Source organism: Lissotriton helveticus, chromosome 12 (genome assembly GCF_964261635.1).
Source record: "Lissotriton helveticus chromosome 12, aLisHel1.1, whole genome shotgun sequence".
In the NCBI taxonomy this organism is placed as follows: Eukaryota; Metazoa; Chordata; class Amphibia; order Caudata; family Salamandridae; genus Lissotriton; species Lissotriton helveticus.
In genome coordinates, this window is record NC_136073.1 from 819443915 (window position 1) to 819462912 (window position 18998).

Genomic DNA, 18998 nt, shown 5'->3' on the forward strand with positions numbered 1-18998 from the left:
CATATATCCTATTCAAGTTATTAAAAAACGGAACAATGACAAATACACACAGATATGAGGCTCAGAGATCATCTTGCATAAGTACTTCTCAGATGCAAGCCACTGATATCCTATACACAGTCTGATTCAGCCAACAGTTACCAGCAATTGAATAAAATGTACTCATTGTGATCACAAACCATTGATTTAAAGTCTGCCCACCTTTCTACCTGTCTGATATACCTAGCAGCCTTCTAGACCTAGAAGCAGACAATCTCCTCAAGAGAAATACCCAGCGTTATTGGGTGGCACAATGTGCCCAGTTAATATCTGCTGGAGATGGAGATTAGTTTTCCATTTTCTTAACACCTATATGTGTTATTACAGAAATTCTAAGTTGAAGAAAATGATTGACTTTCCCCCCCCATATATAATTAGAAGCATCTTCACCCGAAACCAACCAGGTAAAAAGCCATTCTTGAAGAAACTATCTTGAGGTCAAATGTTTCTTTTGGTGGTTTTAAAAGGCGGGATCCCCCCTTAGTACCCCATTCATTTTGCTTTTTTAAGGGGGGTTCTCATTTTCCACCCCGATACCTTTAGCCTCCTCCTTGTCCCCTTGATATCCCTAGTGCAGTTTCTCCTCTTAATACTGATCCCAAACCCGCTTTGCTCCTCCGGTTTTTAATTCCTATACCTTCCTAAATTACTTCGCCTACCCAATTTAAAAGTTCCACTAGCCTCTTTACCTGTTCCCCTTTTATCTTCTTACCTGATTCGCCTTGCCCTCTGCTGTCATGCATTTTGTTTTTTTTAACTGCTGGGTCACAGTAGACATCAAAGAAAGACTACTGCAACTTTGTTTTTTTAAAGGCAATTACATTTTACATACCAAAAATTTGTTTTTGTTTGAAAAAGTATTTCATTGCTTTCACATTTGTCCGTAACAGAATTGTCATACTGACATTGACAGGTCTTCATTTTGGAAACTCATTAAATTGACAGAATTTCCTCTTAAGATAAGACATTACTTGAGCTATCACACAGTCAATAGTTCTATAGGTCGGACTATTGTAACAACTCACCTGTTGGAGGATACCCCTGGTTCGGGGGAACACGGTCGAAATACTGGCTTTTCCTCATATCCTTCCGTGAGGGCCCTGCAAAATAAACATTCAAGGTCAGTCAAAGCTTATAATTCTTGGTATGGGTGTCTGGCCTCTTGTGCTTCTGCTTCCCCTTTGACCCACTGGTAACCACTCTAGTAACAAAAGTCTACTACAAGAAACCTCTTTCAGGTGCCATCTGTCATTCTGATGCAGTTCCCTCATCGCAAAACCTTTGTATTTCAATATGATGGCTCAAAACCCATGAGCCATTTCACCGGCAACCCAGAGAAACCCCACCAAAGGACTCTCCTAAATAGAATCAAACAAAATCAAATCAGATTTCACCCCATAAACCTATGGCGTTCACTGCACAACTCACAAATACTCCCACTCCACTAGTAATTTCCAGCACTGCCACATATTATTCTACTCGATGCCTATTAAAAAAAAATTGCTCTGCCTGCTCAAAAAGCAGCCCTAAACATGTGCAATTTCAAATATGAACACACAAACAGTATTTTGCTATGTATTTTCAAGCCTTGCCCACAAACCCATTTAATTCCATCTTGTGGTCCACTGGGCTAAAGTTGTAGCATGCTTTCATAATAAAAAGCAACTATGTAAATGACTAATGTATTGATTATTTGAATGCAAATAAATCTTGAGCAGATATCCTAAAAACTGGAATTGGTACCGCCATCAAGAATCATAGTTTGACACCCCTGATGGTACATATTTGCAATTTGTTTTCAAATTTAGCTACACACCCTTAAAATTCAGTCTTAAGTATCATCCTTCTACCACTAGGATTTAATCTCAAATTAATTTCAAGATTTTTCAAAAATCAATTTGAGAAGGCAATCCTAATACACCATGCAAATGAATGTCAAATCCCTAGAAGTCTCTCACAAACCATTTGACGTGTAGAGTATTCTACCTGCCAGTGACATTAAGCCTCCGGAAATTCTACCATCAGTTAACTTGTGAAATATTATCTCACAGCTCTTCCACCAGCCTTAAAAAATATTTTAGGGAGTGTCTCACAGATCTTGGCAATTCCATCTGGATCCTTTCCCATAATGTTTGGGAGGTACTATCGGAAGAATCTACCATAAACCCTTACAGTTACATCTGAATGTGAATGGCCTTCCTGGGGGGGCGTGGCTAGCGCCCGCAGGTGATGGCGGCGTTTCTGTAGCTCTCCCGGGAAGCGGCGGTGAAGGGGGACATGACGCGGCTCCCTCCGGTGACTTGAGACGCCAAAAGCACGGAACTAGCTATCGGACCGAATGCAGCATTGAAGCGACCCCTTAGCTGGAGCTTTTGAGGTCTAGAAGGTCCATTTTCATCCTTCGAGTAGTCAAGGAGCCTGGTGAGGTTGCGGCCCTTTTCCGGTCCCCGCTGACGGAGCTCCGCTCCTAGCGGTATTCCGGTTTCATTATGCTTGCAGCGAACAGCTTTTCCTGACCCACCCTCCTTCTGCACAAGTGCGTCATCTCTGCGAAAGGCTAACTTTGCAGTTACAGCATTTCAATTGCCGTACCACTTACTTAATTTGCCTCTGAGGAGACGCAGCCGCCATTTTGCGAGTCCCGCTGACGGAGCTCGGCTCCTAGCGGTAACTCGGTTATTTTGTTGAGGATTGCGCACTATGCCAGTTCCATTTCAGTTTTATCGCTGCCTTCTACTGTAATGGTCCCTTCTGACATTTGCTGCCACAAGTTACATTTTCTTCATGGTGCACCGCCTCACTAACAGATGAGATCATTCCCTCTTTCTTCATTAAAACAGCCTGTATTACAGCATAGCTTCTGAACGAAGCATGAGATGATGGATTATTGATGACTTATCAGTTCCTTGGCAATGGTGCAGTTCTCAGCTACATTTATGCCAAAGTTTAATACTCCTGCATCAGCCTTGAAGGTTAATTGTGCATGAACTTGCAGTTAATGTTTCACTTTCATCTTTCCACTTGAATTTTCGGAGCCCTCTGTCTTACACTCACTCGAGCTGATGCTTCGGTATGTCTACATGCTTCATTGACTTTTCTGCAGAGAACCTCTTATATTGCTCCTCACAGACTTTTTATGCATTATTTATTACATTGAAGGTATCTGTATAATGCTCTCTTGAACATTTATGTGCAAGTTTATCCCACCATCCTTTTCTATAATGCAATGATTGGTTTCTGTATTAAGTGTTTGCAATTTGTCTTACTATTATACTTTGCTGGGTTTTGACATGTAAGTACCATGTGCATAGTAGGATTTTGAATTCACTATCTCTGCCTTAGTGGCATTTGCATTTTTTGCTTCAACTTACTGTTTTATAACTGTTTATCGCACTTTTCTTAGTTTGCCTTCAGTTTCTATACATATACAGTGTCTAGTGTGGTGTAGTACTTCGTTTTTTGGCCCAGTTCTTTCCCTCATGGGCAGGTTATCCAAGGATTTGCATAAACCCTCAATTTCTTCACGTAAATTACTAATTCATACGAGCTCCAGATTTCAGTGTCTTGCAATGGAGGATCCGCCGGAGTCCTCATCTAAGCATACAACACCATCATCAAATCCGTCCATAGCCTCAGCTACTAAAGGTCCTATGAAAAGGTTAAAAAAAAAAGATCCTCCTTCTCCTCCAAAGCAGCCTAACTTGGCCACCATGGACATCCTACTGGAAGAAATAAGGGCGCTGCGCCCCTTCATTGACTAGTCTAGAGCCACACTCCAAACGATCACAGACAAATTGTTAGCTGTATATGGACGTGTTACCCAATTGAAGAAGGATGTTACTTCCTTGACCTCGTCTGTCTCTAAGGTTGACACGTGCGCGCAGGTTTCAGTTATGCATAGACAACTCGAAAATCGTAATAGAAGAAACAACCTACGAATTTATGGTCTTCCGGAGGGGACAGACCCCCTGGTGTTTTTCAAGACTTTCCTACCAAAAGTCCTTTCATTGCCCGATAGCACCAATCTCAATATACAGAGGGCGCACCATTTAGGTTCCCCTCCAAATGCAACATCCACCTCAGCTGTCAGGAAACCAAGGGGAGTTATCATATATTTCCTTGAATATACTGATTTGCTCAAGATTATATCAGCTGCGAGAGCCATGAAGCGCATTACATGGTCGGGCAATCCTCTTTTTTTCTCTCAAGATTATGCCAAGGCCACAGCTGACAGACGCAAGGAATTTTTGTCACTACGTCCTCAACTGCGCTCGCTTGGAGCACGTTACGGTCTGTTTCATCCCTGTCTTTTTAGGGTGACTCTCAATAACAAAACCACTACCTATGAAGACCCACTGAAGCTGAAGAGTTTTCTCTACTCCCATAGTTATAATGCGATGGATGTTGCATCTGTGTCTCATTTTACTTGATGTTCACTATTTGATACCATATCACACACAATTCTCCTGACCACACTAGAGAGAATTGGCATTTGTAATGAGGCCCTTCAGTGGATAAAGTATTTTCTAACCGACAGAACTTTTCAGATCAAATCCAGCATTGCATGCTCAGACACGTTCCCCACCCCCTATGGAGTCCCACAGGGCTCCATCTTGAGCCCGCTGTTTTTTAATTTGTACCCGAGACCACTGGCCGATCTAGCCGACAGCGTAGGCCTTACCTTAATGTCATACGCTGACGATTCTCAGATAATTTTTTCCCTATCTGAGTCAAACCCCTCAACCCCATCTGTTCTGAAAAATGGTCTTCAGGAAATCTTCAACTGGATGACTACCAACCAGTTGAAGCTAAACGGGGATAAAACTGAGGTCCTCCTTTTAGGAAGAAATAAAGAGCTTTGGTGCCCCTTACACTGGCCACCAGAGATGGGTAACCTTCCCATCACAGCCACACAAGTGAGAAATCTAGGAGTCATTATTGACAATACTTTGTCGATGAAACAGCAGGCAAATAAAGTGGCTGGCCTCTGTTTCACCATAATAAAATGGTTAAAGAAAATTATTTGGATGTTGCCCCAAAACACCCAAAAAACCGTAGTCAACGCACTAATAACATCACGCATTGACTACGGTAACATTCTTTACTTGAGCTCAAACCTAGCAGTGATCAAACGACTCCAAATGATTCAAAACGCTGCTGCACGACTCCTGTGTAGGATCCCAAAGTTCGATAGAATATCAAAACATCTGAATGATTTACACTGGCTCAGGATAGAACATCGGATCAGCTTTAAAACCCTGATATATATGTTTAAAATCAAAACCAGAACTGCGCCTGGCTACCTACAAGCCTTGGCCTTCCCCTATCTCCCAACAAGAAATCTCCGATCCCAAACAGCAGCGAATTTCGGCAATTTTCCTTCAATCTAATCGAATGTCACAGGCGCCGGGAAACCCTTTTTGGGTAACTGTAGCGCCATACAAATGTAAAAAATAAAAATAATAAATAATAATAAATATTGTTGACTTATGGTGTTGTACACATACATTTACAGCTGTTGATGGTTAGTTCTTAGGTAATGTTTTATCTTGACTTACTTTTATATTATCTAATTGTTAATGCTTTTCATGTATTCTTTTGTCTCCATTTTATAGATCACTGCTCTGTGTGTTTCTTCTTCCCTCATTTTATTCCTGGAGTCTGCTAAGTCGTCTCTCCTTCCCGTCTTTCCTCACGCGTTGCGTACCCGTCACTATCCTATGTGGCCTCCATCCTTCCCACCCGTACATGTCCTGGATGTTCTGTAAGTCATATCTCTCCCTTCTTGTCTTTCTTCTCTTGTTTTTCTCTTTTTCTCTTCTTCTCGTCCCTTGGATTTTAATCTTTTTTCAACTTTCTTCTCTTTTCTTATTTTCTCCTGGACGCTCTCATATTCTCTTTTTTTTCTTGTTTTTTCATACTCCTATGTCCTTCATCATTCGCTCTTTCGTTTGCTTTAATTGTTTATGAACACAGTTTTTTTCCATAGGTTATTACATTGATTGTTCTTTTTTGCTTATTCTTAATTTTTTTCTGCATACAAAAATGTTGGATTCTATACTGTTCTTGCATTCACACTTTAAGAGTTTTTTGTCGTTTATTCTTAAGACTTAGTATTGTTTGTTGTATAATCATTTTTGATTCCCTTATATTGTTGAACTGCCTTAACCAGTACTTTTTTTGTTGTTGCCTTATTGAATGCCTTTAAAGATTGTTTCATAGAACGTTAGAGGTTTGCACTCCCTCATAAAGAGGCAGAGAGTCCTAACACACTTAGCCAAGCTTAAAGCTGATATTGCTTGTTTACAAGAATCACACCTTTCACCCGAAGAGTCTATCAAACTTAGAAGAGGCTGGGTTGGGATGGTCTTCTTTTCCCCAGATGATGGAAAGCGTAATGGGGTTCTCATTTTATTTCATAAATCCCTATCAGTCAAAATAGTTGCTGACTCAGCGGATCAGTCTGGCAGATGGGTCTTAGTTAAATTTGTTGTGGACAATACTCCAGTTTCCCTTATAAATATATAGGCTCCAACTACAGGGGACGCCTCTTTTTGGTCTTCTTTATCTCCTCATATTATCCAATATTATGAGGACAATTTCATCTTGGCGGGAGATTGCAATGAGGTTTTTGACCCCTTTCAAGATAGGCACTCTATCAGCACATACACTCCCCATAAGTCACATAAATCCTTTACAGAACTCGTGCATCCATCGCTCAGAGATAGAGGTCAACCAATTCCAATCTGACCATATAGAATCCTGTGAATACCTTGGTCTTAACATAAGATCACCAAATAATCAAAATTACAACCTACATGCGTTTTACCACCCACCGGGAGATAACGCAAAGTTCACAGAGCATCTTATGGAGATCATAACTGCTAACTCTAACCCAGATGCCAACAACATATTCCTAGGTGACTTTAACCTCCACTGGGACGACGGCAATGATAATATGGTCAATTCGATCAAAGACTTCCTCAAGGAGCTAAACCTCTCGCAAATATGCACCCAGCCCACTCACTCAGAAGGAGCGACTTTAGACTGGATAATTTCTAGAAACAAAGAAATCTCAATCACCGCTATAGACCCGTGTGATTGGTCTGATCATCACGCCATAACATTCGTGATACCTACAATGAAAAAGGGCAGGAACATGCAACCTCGCAAGGTCAAAAAACTGATACGAGATACAAAAGAAGCTAATATTGAACTATTGGTTGAAAGATGTGAGAAAGACCTGAAGCCTCGTAACAACGGGCAGAATGTAAATGAGCTGACTGATCATTACATAACCTCAATCGGTAATATAGTCAATGACACCTTGCCTCAAAAACTGAAAAGAGTCTCGGAAAAGCCCAAAAATCCTTGGTTTAATGAGGCTTTGAACGAGGACAGGCGAAAACTGAGAATGGCAGAAAGGAAATGGAGACAACATCCCTCCTCCCCCGAACTGAAGGCCCTCAGAAAAACCAGAAAACAATATAATTTAAAGATAACCAGCGCCAAAAAAGAATTTATACGGGCTGAACTGGACAATGCCATAAACAGACCTCGAAAACTCTTCGAGATCCTAAAACAACAGTCAAACAAACTAACCAAAACGGCCCAAGAGAACCCAAAAAATCCCATAAGTTGTGAGAAATTCTCCTCATTTTTCACGGATAAAACTAAACTGCTAGAAGTTGAGCTCACAAATGCAGCGGCTAACATCACGACCCATCCCGCTACTAAAAATGAGGCGAACGCGACAACGGAAGATCCTCCAACAAAAAATAAGGCAAGTTGGGATACATTTGAACTATACAACCAGGAAAAGATCGCCAAAACTCTAGCGGAACTTAGACCCAACAACCACTACCAAGACCCGCTACCGGCAAAATGTGTAAGAGAAATCAGCCACACTCTAGTTCCGATCTGGACTGAGATAATAAATGCCTCACTATCACAAGGGACCCTCCCTGCCTAAAAACGGGGCAGGTAGTTCCCATCATCAAAAAACCGACAGCGGATGCAACAGACCCAAATAATTATCGACCAGTGACCAACTTCCCTTTACTGGCCAAACTTAGAGAAATGCGTGCAAGGCCAACTGAGTCAACACATCGCTAAGTTCTCACTACTAGATGACTGCCAATCAGGTTTCAGAACTGGACACAGTACTGAAACTGCGATATTACATATTGTTGATGACGCCTTACAAGCCCTTGACCAAAATCATGCGTGCCTACTGATTCTACTAGACTTGTCATCAGCATTTGACACGGTAAATCATGAGATACTGATGACCAGACTACATGACAGGATGGGTTTATCTGGAAATGTTCTGAAGTGGTTTAACTCCTTCCTGCAGAACAGGACTCAGCTATTCCTGGTCAACCAAGCAATCTCCTCTCCGTGCCCTAACACAATAGGGGTCCCTCAAGGTTCAACGCTATCCCCAGATCTATTCAACTTGTATGTAGAACCTCTCACAGAGATTCTTCGGAAATCACAGATCTCCTACCACATGTACGCAGACGACACGCAAATATATATGAAGATTGCCTGCAGTGATGACATTGACCTTATGAATGAAACTCTAAAGAGAGCGTTGCATTGGCTAACAGCCAATCACCTGAAACTGAATGCCAATAAAACAGAATTCCTGTTAATTTCACCGACAAGGAGCCACACAGAGGCAAAGGAATGGGCGAAATTGGTGACTGCGCTTAACTGCACTCCGACCCTTGTTAATTCAGCCAAATCTCTAGGAATTACACTAGACGAGAACCTAGACATGAAAGAACACATCAATGCAATGGCCAAGAGCGCCCGTTTCCATTTGAACTATCTAAGAAAACTGAAACCCTTTATCTCAGAAGCAGATCTAAAACTTGCTATCCAATCGCTAGTTATCTCGAGGATCGAATATGGCTGCACTACGTTAGCTGGCCTACCAAAAACATCCACTGCACCACTAAAAGCCTGTCTCAACGCAGCGGCAAGACTCATCACGGGAACGAGGAAATTCGATCACATATCTCCCCACCTGAAGGCACTAAACTGGTTACCCTACGATGCTAGAATTAAAATGAAGATGGCCTGTATCACACACAAAGCGATCCACTACAACACGCCGAGATATCTAGCCAAGAAAATTAAGCTATCGGGAGGTAACAGATCAACGAGAAGCGCTAAAGAGTTGCTACTACGGCCGGCCTTCTTCCGGAAAAAAAAGACCTATGACCGAGCCTTTTCAGGAGCCGCCCCCAGAGTCTGGAATTCACTCCCTCCTTACATCAGGAAGATTCAAAATATTGCAGCATTTAAAAGGGAACTGAAAAGCCACATGATGAGTAAATACCCCACATAGAGATGACCACAGACCAGTGGTATAAACATTTTGCGCCAAAGAGGACTGGAGTCATCATAAACAATCGGAAGACCAATAAGACTAATGACTATTCCACTCAAGCCTCGGCTTTACACTCTACTGCTACCTCATATTTAGATGTTATCTGCACTATGTCTCACACCAAAAGATACTACCCCTACCTTATCATGTTAATATTTATGATCGTTGCAACTAGCTATACCCATTCTACTCTTTGCTAATTACTGTGATATTGATCTGATAATAATTTACAATCCTACCTCATCGAACTTGACTGTATGACTATGACACAACCTAAACCATATGCACCGCTTAACGCTAAGTGCTCAGGCGTTAGGAATATATTTATCTAACCACCCTAGATAGCATATTGCCTCCTACCTCCATATTTGTTTTTGCTGTTTTAATTGCTACTATAATGTCAATTTTTTTTTTTTAACCTTCTATGTCAGTTTGTAATCACCCTAGATAGCATATCGCCTTCTACCTCCATATATGTTTTGCTGCTATAATTGCTACTATAATGCCAATTTGTAATCTCATATGTTAAGCGCTCTGATACCCACGGGTCTTGTCCGCGCTATATAAAACACTATAAATAAATAAATAATAAATACATCAGTTTAAGCTTATTGATGCTTGGAGGTTATGTAACCCTACTCTAAGAGAGTATTCTTTTTTTTCTCAATCACGTCTAGATTACTTTATCTCACATCATCTTTCTCAATCTGTTTGCCTCCGACATTGGATCTATTCTGATATCGGATCATGCACCAGTCTCCATTCACCTAGACATTTTACAGAAGTCACTCCTCACTAAGAAATGGCGCTTCAACAATTCCCTTCTTGATTCTGATTTTGTTTCACTCTTTACTGCCTTTTTTCACGACTTTTTCTTACGTAATGATTCTACCGAGGTGCCCTTTCCTGTTGTGTGGGATGCCTTTAAGGCATCCGCTAGAGATTTTATTATCGGATATGTATCCCGCAAACGTAAGAAAGCTGAGCAAATCACCAATGACCTTTTCTCCAAGATCAAGAGACTGGAACATTCATACTTTTCTTCTAAATCTCCAGAATGCCTAAATGAGCTCGTAGCTACTAAATTGCAATTTAATAAGGACACCACAAATAACGCTTCCAATTATTTGCTGCGCTCTAGCGCTAAATTTTACGGGGGTCAAAATAAGGCCGGCAAATTATTGGCAAATTATTTGAAAGTTAAAAAGAATAGGACTAATATAGATAAAATTTATGGTCAGGATTCTGTTCTGAGACATAAAGATGAAGATATCTTAAAGGAATTTCTTCAATTTTACAAAACATTATATTCTTCAGAAACATGTCTCCGACATTGAATCACCTTTCGCTACCCCTCCTGACCTTTCTTCATTAGAATCAGATATAACTCAGAAAGAACTTATAGGTGCTTTAAAAGCTCTCAAAAAAGATAAGGCCCCGGGTCCAGATGGATTCACAGTACAATTTTTTCTCCATTTTTCGGCATTACTTATCCCAAAACTAAGCTCACTCATTTCCACTTTTCTTGATTCTGGTTTTTCCTCAGGTTCCTTTTCTGATGCCCTCATTTGCATTCTTCCCAAACCAGGTAAAGACCCGCAGTACTGTAAAATTTATAGACCCATTTCCCTAGTAAATATTGATTACAATTTTTTTTCTAAAACCTTGGCTCTCCGTTTAGAATCCTTTTTGCCGGATTTATTGGGGAAGGAGCAGTCTGGGTTCATCAAAGGCAGACTGCTTTCAGATAACACCAGATTGTTCTTCGACATTCTCTCTAAAACTTCACACTCTTCTCATTCTATTGCTGCAATTGCCTTAGACGCGGAAAAGGCTTTTGATCGAGTTGAGTGGTCGTATCTTTTTCAGACGTTGAAGTGGTTTGGATGTGGCCCAAGAATTTCGTCCCTCATCTCTCTCTTATACTCGCACCCCAGAGCTGCTACTGCAGCGAATGGTGGCATTTCTTCTTATTTCCCTCTTGCTAGAGGGGTGCGTCAGGGCTGTCCTCTTTCGCCCTTCCTATTTAATCTTGCCCTAGAACCCTTCCTTCTGCGAATTCGCCAAAATATTGCCATAAAGGGCTTTACGTTCCAACAGTCCACAATTAAAATGGCGGCGTACGCGGATGACGTTCTATTATTTTTGTCTGAGCCCAAGACTTCGTTACCTGCTTTTTTAACTGAAGTTAACTTATTTGCCTCTGTCTCCGGTTCCAATTAAATAAAGATAAGTGTGAGATTTTACCTCGGACTAAATTCACTTATAAATCAGATTTCATTACTTCGGGTTTCACGTGGAACCCTAATTGTATCAAATATTTAGGTCTTCACTTTACTCCCACTCTTTCAGGTACGGTTTCACGTTGCATGGAGGACCGCTTTAAAAAATTGACGGACCTTACCACAAAATGGCATCCTTTATATCTTTCTTGGTGGGGCAGATTGGATACTATCAAGATGATGCTTTCCCCCTTGATTTTATTCACGATTTCCAACATTCCATTCTCTATTCCTTTATTTCATTTCAAGAAAATCAATTCCATCTTATCTTCATCCTGTGGGGACGCAAAAAGGCTTGCATGTCTATGTCTAAGTTAACGCGCCCGAAAGCTGAGGGTGGGGTAAATCTTTGTATCACAAATCATTTCTATTAAACCAAGCCTCCAGATGGATTGAAGATTCTTCCACATTTTCTCCCCTGTGGAAAACGTTAGAATTGGCATTTATCTCTCCCTTCTCTTTTTTGGAATACCTCTCTTTTTCTCGTTCACCGCAGTCTATTTCTACTCCGATTCTCAAACACACATCTAAAATGTTTCCACCTCCTTTATTTTCTTCCTTTTTTGATCAACCTATCTGGCATAATTCATCAATTTTAATAAATAATAAATCATTTTTTTGGAAGTCTTGGAGAAGTCGTGGTCTTATATGGGTGCATCAAGTATTCCAGCAAGATCGTATTATTTCTTTTTCAGAAGCTGCGGCCTCTTTCCGTCTTCCTTCTTCTTTTGGGGCTAAATATCTCAAATTAACACAAGCACTTCAGTCAGCTTATGACTCACACATCTGGTTGCCTCCTGCGTCAGCTCAGGAGTCTCCTAGCAGTTCCCAATTGCGCACTTTACTCACTAGAGGGACTAGGGCCTCAATGATTTATTCTTTGTTGCATGCTCCGTCATCACCACGCACAAAGACTAAAGTGGAGGAAGCATGGGAAGCAGATATGGGTCTCTCATGGTCTGTTGAGTTTTGGGACAGGGTATGGGTTAAGATACGGAAATCCTCCAGAGCTGCAAATACTATTCAGACTCTGTTTTTCATCTATAATCGACTCTTACTTTCTCCTTTAACTCTTAGTAAATGATACCCTGACTTGTCACATGCATGTTGGACCTGTTCTGCACCTCATGCAGATTTGCTACATTTGCTTTTCACTTGCACTCCGGTTCACACTTTTTGGGTTAAGTTGTGGTCTCAAATTAATAATATTTTTTCCACTGCACACCCGTTTCATGTATCTCATATTTTTTTTAGGTAGTATATCCCCCATCTGGGTTCATTGCAATCTCAGCATAAAAATAATTGACCTGCTTATTGCAGTAGCCTGCCAGCAGATTACTAAGGCTTGGAAAGATTTCACTAAACTCTCGTATCAGGCTTGGTGGTACACTGTCTGTTACAACCATAGGCTTGACACAACGTACGTTTATCCACTTGCTCTGGCTCCAAAACGAAAACAGTTGTGGGATCCAGTCACTTCATTTTTTGATGCATGCGCTCTCTGCCTCAATCCCCCTTTCAACAGGAAGTCGCTAAGCCTCCTTGAATTCCCTTCATTACTTTATCTATTCTATCTTAATTATATTATCATCCTTTTGTACATTAATGCATTAATAATTGTTGCCTATTTTCATCCTAGCTGGTTGTTTTTGTAATTTACTTTCTATGGACTGTTTCTTTTATTTACTTTACTGTATGCTTTCTTTTTGTATTGATTTCATGTATTGATTTCTCTCAGTTGTATAAGTGATTTTTATGACTATTAATAAACTATATTTTGAACTGTGAACGGCCTTCCTTGATATGGAGCTAAACATTGAGTATCGGGTAGTATTGACCCATTTAATCTGGATTATTATGCAAAACATAAACCACACATTAATCACAACACTCCACATAGTCGAACATGAAATACACAAAAAAAAAATATTTAAACGTTTACGGTTTTATATTCTTGGATAATTTCAAATTCAATCATACAGTACATTTTCAATAGTATACATACCAAATCTATCATTAACTCCAGGCATGTTTCGCACTAAACGCTGATTATCTAGCTTCTGTTTTAAACATGACATTGAAAGAACAGAAGTGTCGGTTTGGGAAATTCCCAGCGAGGGAGGCAAGATGGCCGCCGAGAGGCTGTAGGGGTCAGTCGCACCAGACCCTCCTCCCGATGCTGTGTTGGTTTTTCTGCATGATGCCCCTCTAAGGAACTGTAGTTTGAAGGATTAATGGACTGAATTTATGGACTGTCTTTAGGGGCCTATCAGTCTATACGGTTGCCTCTCATCTCTACTGCTGCTCTACTGTTTTATTGCTGCATATGGTAGTGAATACGACTGCTATTGGAGAGAACATAAGGTGCTGTTGCTGACAGGGCAATGCTCGGTCCCTCTTTCTTATGGCCTTTACGATTTGATGTTCTCTTACAGGCCAAGTCCAAAAATTTTTCTACAGCCGGTTTTTCTTTCTTGGCGCGCTTGACACAGTCTGGGCGGATCGACTGGCGGAGTCTGCTTAGGAAGATGGCACCTAAGATACAGCGATCACCTAAAAGGCATAAGGAGCCACAAGGCAAATGGGGTGATGTATGCGATAATGACGACGCGCACTTGGATAGTCCTGGGGCCCCTGCCTCCAATCTGAGAGGGAAGGCACGAGCGAAAGCGCAACAGAGACGAGAGGCTGCCAAAGAAAGCAAACTCCGCAAGGTCCGTAAGAAGGAGATCGAGGCAAAAAAGAAAAAGATGCTGGCAGTAAAGCGGAATGATGTGCAGATCGTCGAGGGGGAGACAACAGTAAAAGAGACTCCACTGCGGCAAACTACTATTGTAGAGACGTTTTCCCCCATGCTTTGCCCTCAACAAGCTCAGCAGCCCGCTCGAGCTTTCTGCATTCCGCCGCTCAGTGCTCTGTGCAGCGCGGTAGAAAAGCGGGAGAGGTACCTGGCAGAGCAACAGAGAGGGGCGTAATGAAGAGCGTCGCTTACCGAGCTGATCTGGCGAATGGCTGCGCTGGAGTTACAGAGCCCGTACAACAGCTGGGATTATCAGCAGGAGGTGGAGCGGAGGGCGGAGCTAATACAGAGGCGGACCCAATGGCTGAAATCAACGAGAGCAGCGGGAGTGGGTCTGCAGTTAAAGGTGTAGAATCAGCTTTGACAACAGTTATTACAGATAACGCAGCTGGCACCTCGCAACCACAGGATGGGGCTTATAAGGAGGTGTTGATATCAGTTGATGCAGACACAACATTTCTGGACTTACCTCAAGGGTGCGACGGTAAGATTGTGGATTTTGGGGCAGGGAATACAGAGGCAAGCAATGGAGTCTCCATGGCTAATAGAGAGGTTTTGGGTAATCTCGCACTAGTCCCAGCCTCACCCACAGAGGATGTTTTCTTTACCGGAAACGACGAAGCAGATGATGAGGACGAGAGTGAGGGTAGTGACCCAGACCCAGATCCACTCTCGGAATCAGAGTTGGAAACATCTGTGGGGTCGGTATCTGGTACTGGATCAGATAACGAGAGTGAGCTGGAGTATGACAGCACCTCAACTTTTATTGATAGTGAGGCAGAACTAATTGTCATACAGCACGATACAGTACTGAAAGGCCCCAAGAGAGCTCTTAATTCCATCCCCACTGAAAAGAGCGAACCTGCACTAGAGAATAAAGCCAAGTGTAAAAGTAAGAGTAAGAGTAAGAGTAAGACAAAAAAGAACAAAAGGCGTAGCTCTAGACATATGATCCCGGCTAGGGAACATCACGAGTCTCCTGTGAAATCAGTGGCCAAAAGACTTGAGTGGGAGAACACCTTGGAAAGTCGAGCGAGGTCCACAGGAGATCCGGATAATATAAACACTGATATCCCGCAAGCTATCGCACAGGATGTGGACGTGGATGTGGATGTGAATCCTTCTAACTTTGAAGTCTTACTATCCACTTTAAAGCAAATGCAGGATGAGGCTCGTACTGAGAGCCAAAACGCTAAGAGAAGAGCTAGGCACGCCAATAAAAAAATACAATCTTCACTTCATAAAATTAGTAAAATGTATGAAGAGGTGGTCGGGAGAATCACTGAGGTGGAAGAAAGAACAGGCAAGTTGGAGGAGGAGGTGGTAAATTTGCAGGATATTAAGAGGGATCAGGAGAAGACCACAAATGATATGCTTTGGAAACTGGAAGAGACAGAAAATAGGCAAAGACGCAATAACGTCAGATTACTTGGAGTACAGGAAGGAAAGGAGGGGGGAGATGTTCGAGGATTTGTGATTGAACTTTTAAAGGGCGCTTTTCCCGAAATGACATCATGGGTTTGGGAACATGAGATTCAGCGAGCGCACCGATTCCCGATGACGAGGAAAGAAACTCAGGGCAAACCTCGTGCAATATTGATTTATGTTGGCAACTATTTATTGCGCGAAGAAATAATTAGCAAGTCAAAGCCGCATGCGAAATGTACATATAAGGACGTAGTATTTTTTGCTCGCCCTGATTTTTGCCACGCCACCGTGGAGAGGCGTTGGCGGATGCGACAGATGATCACCACTTTTCAGAACATTGGCTGTGAAGTTTATCTCCTCTTTCCCGCAAGGCTGAAAGTTGGGTTGAATGGAAACTTTAAGATCTTTCATTCTGAAATTATGGCACAAGAGTACCTAAGTTTCTTACGTGAATCTAGAGGCAAACAGAAGGCGCAACAAAGGGAACTTGAGGAGCGTGGATCACAGCTGGTAGCTGTTAGAGATACTTCTCGGAAGAAGCAGAAATAAAAAGACAATAATTGTAATAATGCTCAGAGCAAAGAGATAGAATTGCAATGCTAGATTCGATGCTTACTCGTGTATAATTCCAGATTGGGGAATAGGGGGGATCCACTGGTTTAGGGGTCTTTGTATTTCTTTCTTTTTGGGTTGGGGAAGCTTTGAGGGGCAGATGAGGTGAGAGCGAGTGGTAACAGAGGGGGAAATAAATGTCTAGATTAAAATGAGCATCGGGGGGGTGGGGGGCGACATCCCGTCGGCACCGTAGGTCAGATATAGGTCAGGTTGACCTATTTGCCTGTAGGGGGGGTGGGAATCTGTGGGAGGGTGGTCAGGGGAGGGGGAGGGACGGGGAAGGGACAGGGCACAAGAGTAATGAAGAGGAAGAAGATGACTCAGACAGGAACTGTTATTATAGACTGTGTAATGAAAGGTATAAATGTGTTAAGCTAGACCTGGAGATAAAAGATGGGAAGAATAGTCCACCTAATTTGAGTGTTAGTACTGTGCAGTCAGTAGGTTGTTTATTTAAATTCCGATATGGCAGTTAGATTCGTAACTTGGAACGTCTGTGGTCTGAATGACTCAAAAAAGAGACAAAAGATAGCAGTCCGTCTCCGGCAGATGAATGTAGACTATGTATTTTTACAGGAGACACATGTAATGAGTACTCAGGAGTTCTGCCTTAACCAATTAGGATTTCACCTGATAGCAAGATCTAAACTAGGGGCTAAAAATAGAGGGGTAGCCATCTTATCACGGAGCAGAAATGTGGTGGTCGGCAGAAAATTAGAGGATCAATGGGGTAGATGGGCCATGGCAGAGACATTGATTGATGGTATATGGACAACCTTAGTAGCAGTATATGGCTCAACGCAGGACGACCCAGAAATCCTGCAATTCCTGGATACGGAATTAGTGGGCTGGCCATCTCAAATAATTATAGGAGGAGACCTAAATATTAATGGGGCAGATGGGTTGGGGGTAGGGTCAACAGGGCCCTACAAAGGGAGGAAGAAAAGAGTATACAAAGCCCTAACTAATCTTTTAGAGAATAACCTGCTGCAAGATGTTTGGGGTAGTATTAAACCAGGTCAAGCAGGATTTACATACTATTCAGCACCTCATCATCTGTGTGTCCGATTAGATTATTTTTTGGTCTCAACTGATCTACTGAATAGGTTAGAAATTGATAGGCTTCCTCGTATCTTAAGTGACCATAACCCTTTAATATTAACAATGAAGGTGGGAGGGAGAAGTAAAGTAAGTAGGGTTTGGACTTTTGAAAGAGGACTTCTCCTGGATAAAAACTACATAAAACATATGTCCAAATGGATCTGCGAATTTCTTAAGAACAATAGAGGCAGTGCTCCAGTAGGAGTAGTTTGGGATGCTTTTAAGGCCGGAGTGCGGGGTGAGACATGCAGCTTTAGCGCCCATAAAAGGAAAATAGCGCGAACTAGGGACAGTGATTTAGAGAGGGCTGTTTTAGAGGCGGAGCAGCATCTTTATGAATCTTTAATAAGGGGCGAATTGATTGAAGCGGCTACTATAGAATTAATGAAAGTAAAAAGTGAAGCGGAAGAAGATATGGCGAATAAGGCAGTTCAGAATTTTACGACCAAAAGGGAGAGATGCTATGAGTTTAGCGAAAAGGTTGGACATGTACTTGCCATGCGCACCAGACAGATAGCAGCAACGGGGGTAGTCAGGGAGATTAGGGACGAGCTCGGGAAAATACATTCAGACTCACAGGAAATTAGGCAGGTATTCAGGAAATATTATCAGGTACTGTATGATGAGCAACACCCTAGTAATATTGTAGAGATAAGGGAATACCTCCAGGGCGTTCCGGTGGTTGGGGTATCTAGTGAGGATGCAGAAGAACTCGAGAGTGTTGGAGCTTAATGAAGTTAAAGAAGCCATGGTTAACTTGCCCTCTGGTAAGGCTGCTGGCCCGGACCAATTGCCCTTAGAGTTTTATAAAATCTTTTGGGAGAGTCTAGGGCAAGACCTAGTTAAGACTATGCAAATTGCACAATTTGGGGAATCTATCCCTAAATCCTGGAGTGGCGCAGACATTGTTTTAATATTAAAGAAAGGGAAGATAGAAACTGAGCCAGGGTCATATAGACCAATCACGTTGATGAACAGTGATACTAAAATATATTCAAAGGCATTGGCAACAAGATTTGCAGCTATTATATCTCCGTTGGTTAGTAGTAATCAACATGGTTTTATTCCTGGCAGAGGGACGACACACCATACCCGGAAAGTCATAACTATGTTTGACACCGCAGAAGTTACAGGGGACCCGATGGCGGTAATGTTGCTCGATGCTGAAAAAGCATTTGATCGGGTCTCCTGGGACTTCTTGTGGCATATCTTAATAAGAGCTGGGATGAAGGAGGGATTCGTTAAAGCCCTAAAAACTCTGTATAGGGATCCGGTCGCAGCTATAAGAGTTAACGGGGGCACTACGGATCAATTCTCAATTAAGAGAGGTACA

The 18998-nt window shown here is 42.0% G+C and overlaps 1 protein-coding gene across 1 annotated transcript in view; it reads right to left on the bottom strand.

The window, feature by feature from the left end:
* Window positions 1–18998, bottom strand: part of LOC144799119 (unconventional myosin-Ie-like) — a 232423-nt gene that overhangs the window by 5507 nt on the left and 207918 nt on the right. The window contains exon 25 of the mRNA XM_078670315.1: window positions 1065–1139. Coding sequence (XP_078526441.1) covers window positions 1065–1139 — 75 coding nt within the window. The remainder of the gene's footprint in view (window positions 1–1064; window positions 1140–18998) is intronic.